We start from the raw sequence: 10,051 nt of genomic DNA on the forward strand, positions 1-10,051 counted from the left end.
ATATACATATATACATATACATACATATATACATATATACATATACACATATATACATATTCATACATATATACATATACACATATATACATATACATATTCATACATATATACATATATACATATACACATATACATATTCATACATATATACATATATACATATACACATATATACATATACATATATACATATATACATACATATACATATATACATACATATATATATACATATACATATATATACACACATATATATATATACATATGTATATATACATATATATATATACATATCTATATATATGTACATACTTTATTTTTATTGATAAAAAACAACAACTATGTATTTACTTATTTTTTGAGGGGATGTTTTAACATCTTTTTTGTTGTTTTTGGAATTATTATTGTAAAGAGAGGCTTGCTTAGGCTACCATAATCTGGAAAATGTATATGTGATATATCTTTGAAATGTTATTCAGTATTGAAAAGTTTAATAAAAATTAAAGTGGAAAAAAAAAGTTCCACGTTCCTTATTAAATAAAGAAGGAACATACTTTGTGTCTTACTTTGAAAAGCCGGTTTTCATATTTGTTTACAAATATTAAATAAAAGAAGTGACAGTGAAGAAACAACCTTTTCTGCAGGTGTTGAAAATAATGAACAAAGAATTACACTTTGGTTAATAGAAGCTTGCACTTGTACATTTTTTTGGGCCTTTTTGTCATGTATATTTCAGATTATAAAACAATTGCCAAGATTTCAACAAAGATAAACTGAGTACCCAGTAGATACAAAAGGTTTTAAAATCATAATTCTATTTATTAAGGGAGAAAAGGCTATTCATACGCAAACCTAACCCTAATCAGGGTTTCCATTTGACAAGCTATTTTCATCTCGGACAACCAGATTTCACCTCGAGGTTGTCCACTGGACCACCAAGTGATATTGACATGGATTAAAGTCCTCCGTCGCCATGACGAATTTCCATCATTTTCAATGTCTGGAAAAATGAGAGGAGGAAAAAAAACGTGTTTTGTTGTGGTCTTTCTAAAGCCATACTAATCTGATGAAGATACAGAAATTAAATACAATGCTTTCAACAAATAGATTTGTAAAAATAAATATAACAAACAATATGCTCCAACTGTCCAAACTAAGTAGTGAAATTATAAAAATTACCATCACAAAAAAATGTCTCCAGAATTTGTAGACTTCAACTAAATCAGACCTTTTGGACAATGAGGTCCAAAACTTATTTAATAACATGGGCAATTACTTCTTCTCACAGGGCCATTAACACATGGAATTAACATTTAAAAACTGTTTACTCAGTTTATCGTTGTCTGAAATGGACATACTGTATGTTTGATCATCTGAAACATTTAAGTGTGACAAAAAAACAGCAGAAATCTGTAAAGGAGCAATATTTTCAATGTTTAGCAATATTTTCAACGTTTAGCAATATTTTCAATATTTAGATATATTTTCAATATTTAGCAATATTTTCAATATTTAGCAATATTTTCAGGTCTCGTAAATGAGTCCTTGAGGCTCAATGGGATTTACCTGTCTAAATAAAGGTTGAATGAAATTTTTCATGGAACCATAAAAAATATATTGAATATGTTTGTTTACCCAGATGGTGTCCAGCTTCTGGCTAGTCCTCCTGATGACCTCATCAAAACAGCACTCTTAGCTCCACTCGACAATCCTTCGGACACTGCCCCTGGGACTGATGACGAATTTAGCAGGTTTTTTAAGATCTCCAGGTTTAGATTTTCTCGTTTGCTACTGCCACTGCTTGTTGCACACATGTCAGACTTTGCATTATTATTAGATGCTTTGAAAGGTGTTCTGCCTCCAGTTCCTCCTCCTCCAGCCCCAGGGCTTCTCTTGGACACAAAAGCATGACCAACATCTGGTTTGGCCAGTACAGGTGGTTTGATCGGCTCCTGTTTGGCATTGATGACTTCCTGGCTCTTGACATACTTGGCTTTATCAGCTTCTAGTCTTTCAACTGCACTGAGGCGCTTTGGGTTAGGGTCCACCTGAAATACAGATTAAAAGTCATTAATTTTTTTCTGTGCCTGTATTTTCTCCTTTCATTTCTATGTATTGTTAAAATATGCAAGGCCTTCCTTGAGAAAGACAGTCTGGATGGGAATATGTTGTAAAATCTGTATGCCGTTCTGCATTGATGGTACCTTTCTAGATGTGTAAACTGTCCATCATGTGTTATAGCCTGAGGCCATATGTTTGAGTGATAATATAACTGCAGTTGACTTGCTGACCCAGCTGTACTGTGGCCCCTATTGGCTGGCCTCTCATGGCTCCTTCCCAAGGGACATCCATCTGCATCCTGGTTGGCTTCTGCACATCCTGCTCCTCCAACCACAGGAGAGGCCTACCTATTTAAACCCAGCTCTCCTGCCATTCAGGGCAGCTGTTATTTAGAGCAGCTCGCCATTTGTATGGGTGTCTTTGGACTTCAAACGTTTGGCTTTGGCCAAGAGTTAATTTGTGCAGTTGGAGTTTGATAGTATTTGCGTAAACTTCTGAAGACAATCAGAGGGTTTTTAGTTCACAATATTAGTTTTGATTCTGTAAAATTGGTTTACGGCTAAATGCATTGCCTTTGTTTATTTATTGATTTAAATGGGTTGTATGAGGGCAGCACGGTGGCGCAACTGGTAGAGCTACTGCCTCTCAGCGAGAAGGTTGCCGGTACAAATCCCGGTCCGGGGGCCTTTCTGGGTGGAGTTTGCATGTTCTGTCCGTGCATGCGTGGGTTTTCTCCGGGTGCTCCGGTTTCCTCCCACAGACCAAAAATATGCATGTTAGACTGACTGGTAACTCTAAATTGTCCCTAGGTGAGAGAGAGAGAGAGTGAATGGTGGTTTGAAGCCTTCCGGACCAAAGGCGAAATGTTTCAGCACAACAAAGAAAAAGAAACTGTCCAGATGACCTGACTGAAAAATGTTGGGTTGTTTGTCTCGTTTGTCTCTATGTGTCCCTGTGATGGACTTGCGACCTGTCCAGGGTGTACCCTGCCCCTCGCAAAGTGATTGCTGGACATGGGCACCGGCGACCCCCGTGACCCAAAATGGAAGAAGCGGGTAAAGATAATGGATGGATTGTATGAGCTATTTATCCAAAGTCAGTGTATTACTTGCAGTAAGTGGCAGTCGACACAGCCCCAGTTTGGAGAAGCAGCAGGGGTACCAGTGTAGGAAACTATGCAATGTAAATGGACTATTAATGGTAAATGGACTGTACTTATATAGCGCCTTTCTATCTTATTTCAAGATACTCAAAGTTCTTTACAACAATCTGTGCCTCATTTACCCGTTCATACAGCTCTATACTAGATCTCCACAAAGATAATTGAACAAATCATTCTAAAGAGACTAATCAGAGCTTTATCACATTCATACACTGATGGGACACACATCAGAGGCAATGAGGGGTTCAGTGTCTTGCCCAGGGACACTTCAGCATGTGACTGCTGGTGGATTTGAACCTCCAACTCTCGCATTGGAGGACGACTGCTCTAACCACTCAGCCACAGCCGCCTCTGTACAGATGTGGACAGTGCCTGCAGAAACATTGTTTTAGGCACCTAAAAAAATCAATATCAGTGAAGTGTACGTTATATATATATATATATATATATATATATATATATATAATATTTTTACTGCTTTACCTCAGGCTTCTGACAAAATCTCTGTTGTATAAGTTACATAAATATTGCTCCTGCCTAACCAACCAATCTTCATAGGCATAATCAGTCATTTTACTTTGCTGAATACAGGAGCTGCTCTTCTACTGCTGCCTCAATCTGTTTAGTTGTGTCATTTTATTGTTACTTTATTGGTTTGGATTCACTGAAATCACACAATAACATAAACTAACATTGACATGGTAGACCAGTAACTCTTGTGTTCTGTGAGGTAAAATTATTCATTTTGACTATGGCATTTGGTTGGTGTGGCGAGCTCTATAACTTACATTTCAAATCTGAAAAGTCTGTCAAGACAGCAATGTACAGCACTGTAAATTCATTCAACCTTTATTTAGACAGGTTAATCCCATATAAATATACTAAATGTGTCTACTCAAACTATTATAGATGTTTCAAGATGTCTAAAAGTGCAAATTGCTGCTGACCATGTCCACAAAAGTACATTGCTTATCTTCCTACACCGATCCTCCTACTGCTTCTCCAAAGTAGTGAAAGGGTGACCACTATCTACTGTAATACGTTGACCATCTGTAAGCACCTCATGCAACTACACTTATAAAAAATTCAAACTATCTTTTTAATCTTAATTTATGTCTTATGCTATGCTCTGTCAAGTTCATGTCGGGATTGGGGCCTAGACAGACAGGTGTGAGAACCCTGATGACAGTTCCTGTACAAGTCCTTCTCAAAAAAATTAGCATATTGTGATAAAGGTCATTATTTTCCATAATGTAATGATAAAAATGAAACTTTCATATATTTCAGATTCATTGCACACCAACTGAAATATTTCAGGTCTTTAATTGTTTTAATACTGATGATTATGGCATACAGCTCATGAAAACCCAAAATGCCTGTCTCAAAAAATTAGCATATCATGAAAAGTTTCTCTAAACAAGCTATTAACCTAACCATCTGAATCAACGACGTAACTCTAAACACCTGCAAAAGATTCCTGAGGCTTTTAAAAACTCCCAGCCTTGTTCATTACTCAAAACCGCAATCATGGGTAAGACTGCCGACCTGACTGCTGTCCAGAAGGCCATCATTGACACCCTCAAGCAAGAGGGTAAGACACAGAAAGAAATTGCTGAACGAATAGGCTGTTCCCAGAGTGCTGTATCAAGGCACCTCAGTGGGAAGTCTGTGGGAAGGGAAAAGTGTGGCAGAAAACACTGCACAATGAGAAGAGGTGACTGGACCCTGAGGAGGATTGTGGAGAAGGGCCGATTCCAGACATTGGGGGACCTGCGGAATCATTGGACTGAGTCTGGAGTAGAAACATCCAGAGCCACCGTGCACAGGCGTGTGCAGGAAATGGGCTACAGGTGCCGCATTCCCCAGGTCAAGTCACTTTTGAACAAGAGACTGCGTCAGAAGCATCTCGCCTGGGACTGCTGCTGAGTGGTCCAAAGTTATGTTCTCTGATTACAGTAAATTTTGCATTTCCTTTGGAAATCAAGGTCCCAGAGTCTGGAGGAAGAGAGGAGACACAGAATTCACATTGCTTGAGGTCCAGTGTCAAGTTTCCACAGTCACTGAGGTGCCATGTCAGCTGCTGGTGTTGGTCCACTGTGTTTTATCAAGGGCAGGGTCAATGCAGCTAGCTATCAGGAGATTTTGGAGCACTTCATGCTTCCATCTGCTGAAAAGCTTTATGGAGATGAAGATTTCATTTTTCAGCACGACCTGGCACCTGCTCACAGTGCCAAAACCACTGGTAAATGGTTTACTGACCATGGTATTACTGTGCTCAATTGGCCTGCCAACTCTCCTGACCTGAACCCCATAGAGAACCTGTGGGATATTGTGAAGAGAAAGTTGAGAGGCACAAGACCCAACACTCTGGATGAGCTTAAGGCCGCTATCGAAGCATCCTGGGCCTCCATAACACCTCAACAGTGCCACAGGCTGATTGCCTCCATGCCACGCCGCATTGAAGCAGTCATTCATGCAAAAGGATTCCCGACCAAGTATTGAGTGTATAACTGAACATGATTATTTGAAGGTTGGCGTTTTTTGTATTAAAAACACTTGTCTTTCATTGGTGGGATGAAATATGCTAATTTTTTGGGACATGCATTTTGGGTTTTCATGAGCTGTATGCCATAATCATCAGTATTAAAACAATTGAAGACCTGAAATATTTCAGTTGGTGTGCAATGAATCTGAAATATATGAAAGTTTCATTTTTATCATTACATTATGGAAAATAATGACCTTTATCACAATAGGCTAATTTTTTGAGAAGGACCTGTATTTGAAGAAAACCTGTGAGCATAGTTTTTAACAAATGAAAGAATAATGTATCATTCCACTCACCACTGGCCCCTGGTGATGCTGGGTAGGTGTCCTTTAGTGGAGCTCAAACTAATACATAATTTACACTAGGAAACTAGGGCTGCATGTTATGATAAAACAAATGATATGACAAATATTGTAACTGGTTTATAGAAATTATTTTCATCAATCATTGATGGTTACTTAATTAAAAATATCTCTGTTGTGCACTTGTCATTTATTAAGGACTTGGATGATGACTCATTCTGCATTTCTGCAACACTGACACTGGGATCCTCCTTGTTGAACCTGAAGGTTCTGTGCCCTCATCCTCCCTGCATCTCAGTTTAGCCTCTCTGAAAACCATCACTGAAGGAGAAGTGGTGATGGACAACATCCAAGACCTGCCAAAAGCTATGTGCACTTGGACTTGCATACACTATGCATTTCAACTACCCCAGGTCTATGAAGTCCACATTACAGTTCATCCAACAGGTATTTCTTGAACTGGGCCACAGTGAACTAAAACCAAAGTTACAAACATTGAAAAACCAGCTTGCAATATAAATAAATGTTGTCTTATGTGTTGTGTCAGTGAACAGTTCAATAGATTATACTCGGTGGCCACTTTATCAGCTCCACCTGCATAATCTAATGTAGTTCAATGCAACAGCTCTGCCACAACTGTTACTTTTTAACAAAGTTTATAATGTTCAGTCTACAATGTTATGAGAGACATGAATGTCCAGACACTTGTGCTCTTTAGTACGAGATTTAGAAGTGTATGCTCAGAACTGGATAGTAAAACTCAGTTGATATAATACATTTTACAATTTAACAATTGAGCATGGATTTTGTTGTTTGGTATAATACAGTTTGAGGAAAATTCAGCACGTTTCATGTATATGTCCAATCAATGTTGATGGTAAATGTATTGACGCAGTAAATTGAAACGTGTGTGCTCGATTGACCAAAAAAAGTTTTCCTGCTCACAGAGCTATGCAGTAGTGCCTTCATGACCCCACATCTACCACACTCCTTTCTGCACAGAGGTGAAAACTAGAATTTTAAGCTAAAATAACATGAAGTTTTTCCTTAATAGTGCTTGTAAATTATCTAGACTGACCCTGTGTTTTTTTTTATCTGCTCAAAGACGGGATTATAATGAAATTATAACCTGGTTCTGACTGGGTTAAACGGGGCCAGCAACTCTATAAAGAGTCTCCCAGGGATTCAATATCCGTCAAGGAACAGAGTTCATTTTGCTTGCTACATTATGCAGTAAGGCTTTTGAAGCACCATCTCATTTTTTCCTTACACGTCAAACCACATAAGATCCATTGAGATCACATTTTGTCACTCCCCGTCATACACATGACAGCTTGTGCTCACCTTCTGCGACGGAGGAGTCTAGGCCTTATAAATTTGGAATGCCACAGGACATCCGCCCCTTCCGGTTCCTGATCGCGTCGTAGACCGGACTGGCCAGCGCTGTAAACTGTAACCGTTTCCTACCTTGATTTTAATACAATTGGTTAAACTGAATTCACGTTTCCTTGATTTATTAAATAGTGTGAGTTGCCGCTTTTGAGGGAGGTCCGAGCAGGGGGGAGCAGCGTGGGCTGGGTGTGGGTCCTAGGTCCAAGAGGAGGCCTAAGGTCCACCGGCTAGCAACAGCTAGCTGCAGTGAACCGTGACCCGCATCCAGCTCCCATTGTAACAGCTTGGTGCCGAAATCCTGGATCCACTATTTTTTCCCTAAAAATAAGAATTGTCCAGTTGATTTAAAGCCCGTGCATATATTTTTCGTTAATTTTTGACTAAATTTTAAGAACACCGTGGCTGATTTAACCCTCGCGAGAAAATTGTTGGGTCACCTTTTGAGATACCTGCGGATGAATAAATGTAGGGCTCTCCTGTGGTACCTAGCAACCTTAGTGATACCTGCAGAAGACAATAAAGTTATTATAGTAGATTAATGAGGTGTGACACTCCAATCTTTGCGTGAACGGTTAGGCCTATGGACGTCCGGGCGTTTATGGACGTCCGGGCGTTTATGCCCGTCGTGCTTTTCCTAAACGCATTAAAAATTGTATGTCCGGACAGCGTCGACAGGTGTTGGGCGTTTGACAGTTCGATGAACCTTGTCGGGTTTGTCGAGGTGTGATAAACTCCATCGAGTTTGTCAGAATTTGATAGACTATGATTTTTTGAGTACCTGTGGGGGGTCCTGATCTGCCCCTCGAAAAAGACGGCGCCCTCGGGTAACTTTGAGCAATTACTGTCACCTAAGGTCTGCATTTGGATGCATTGGTCAGACTGGTTAGTAGCGCAACAATGAACGACATGTCTGTCATAATTGTGCTTCTGATATGGGAGTAACCTTAAATATACACCTTTTAAGAATTGATATGAGAGAATAAGATAAATATGAGAGAGAATAAGATAAATATGAGAGAGAATAAGAAGAATGATCCCTGCGGATGACTATATGGAGTTATTATGGTTGAGACAGGAACAGATAGCTATTAGAATAGGCAGTAAGGGAGATATGTTTTATAAGTTGAGGGACAGACAAGAACCTTAGTTAGGCAGAAATAGGGAAATATAATTGGATTGTAATTTTCATGTATATTTGTAGTATGAATGATGTTGGAGTGTGAGTGTCTGTCTGCTGTATGAGTGGCAGTGTATGTTTAATGTATGACTGATATGGGATACTTTACAGAAGTATAAGATTGAAAACTGATAACTTTAGCAACCATCTCGTAAAAGGTCATATAATAACAGAAAATGCACGCAGGCTCATAAAGTCAAAGGCAGAGGAAAAATGGCAGATGCTCCACATCAGGCATAAAATTGATAAATGACCTTTTTATATTAACATAAATTAATATCACTAACTTTTTTAGACCAACAGGGACAGTTCAAACAGGCCCCCAGACAGAAGACAGAAAAAACTGCACTCTGATGTAAGTCGTGTGGGTTATAATGTTGTTTTTGTCTGGATCAAAGTGACTACAGCCCTTCACCCAGATAAACAAGGAGACTACCAGTGTCATCTGACCTTGTTTTTGTATTTATGTTCTTGCAAGAATCGGAATTATTATAGGTGAAAGTAAATTAAATCAATGTGGGAAATCAAACACGTCTGTAAAATTAAACCAACCAGGGTAAAATAATTTGGGGAATATTGTGATGAATATACTGTATTAGTGAATTACAAACAGCTAGAATGGCATATTTCTATAAAAGTTGTGTCTTTGGCAGAGAATACTCTTTACATACTAGTTCTTTAACAAAAGTATTAAACTTACAAGGCAAACAGTAATAAATCAAAGATATAGTCTGAGAAACAAATAAAAATACACTAGTAATATAAAACAATTCTTATGGGGGTCTCTGGGAGGCAGGAAGATGATTTAAGATTACAAAACTGTCAGATTAAACATTTTTAAATGAATGATTGGTGGGGGGGCAGCACGGTTGCGCAACTGGTACAGCTGTGGCCTCTCAGTGAGCAGGTCCCTGGTTAAAATACCGGTCCGGGGGCCTTTCTGGGTGGAGTTTGCATGTTCTCTCCGTGCATGAGTGAGTTTTCTCGGGGTATTCCGGTTTTCTCCCACAGACCAAAAACATGCATGTTAGACTGATTGGTAACTTTAAATTGTCCCTAGGTGTGAGTGAGAGAGTGAATAGTTGTTTGTCTCGTTTGTCTCTATGTGTCCCTGTGATGGACTTGCGACCTGTCAAGGTGTCCCCCGCCCCTCGCACAGTGATTGGTGGACACAGGCACCGGCGACCCCCGTGACCCAAAATGGAAAAAGCGGGTAAAAGATAACAGATGGATGAATAGACTAAAGGCATAAACAAAACTAAAAAAAAAGAGCAATAAGAATCATTCATAATCAATTGGTGTAGTAACTTTTTGCTCACTTGATGGCAGTAAAAGTCTGCTAGAACCCAAGAAGATACACACACACACACACTCACATATATATATATATATATATATATATA

At 38.9% G+C, this 10,051-nt stretch overlaps 1 protein-coding gene across 1 annotated transcript in view; it reads right to left on the reverse strand.

The window, feature by feature from the left end:
- fam110b (family with sequence similarity 110 member B) overlaps positions 1-10,051 on the reverse strand; it is an 88,670-nt gene that overhangs the window by 42,020 nt on the left and 36,599 nt on the right. The window contains exon 2 of the mRNA XM_037682059.1: positions 1,642-2,054. Coding sequence (XP_037537987.1) covers positions 1,642-2,054 — 413 coding nt within the window. The remainder of the gene's footprint in view (positions 1-1,641; positions 2,055-10,051) is intronic.

Source organism: Nematolebias whitei, chromosome 9 (genome assembly GCF_014905685.2).
Source record: "Nematolebias whitei isolate Nwh7 chromosome 9, NemWhi1, whole genome shotgun sequence".
NCBI classification, from domain to species: Eukaryota; Metazoa; Chordata; class Actinopteri; order Cyprinodontiformes; family Rivulidae; genus Nematolebias; species Nematolebias whitei.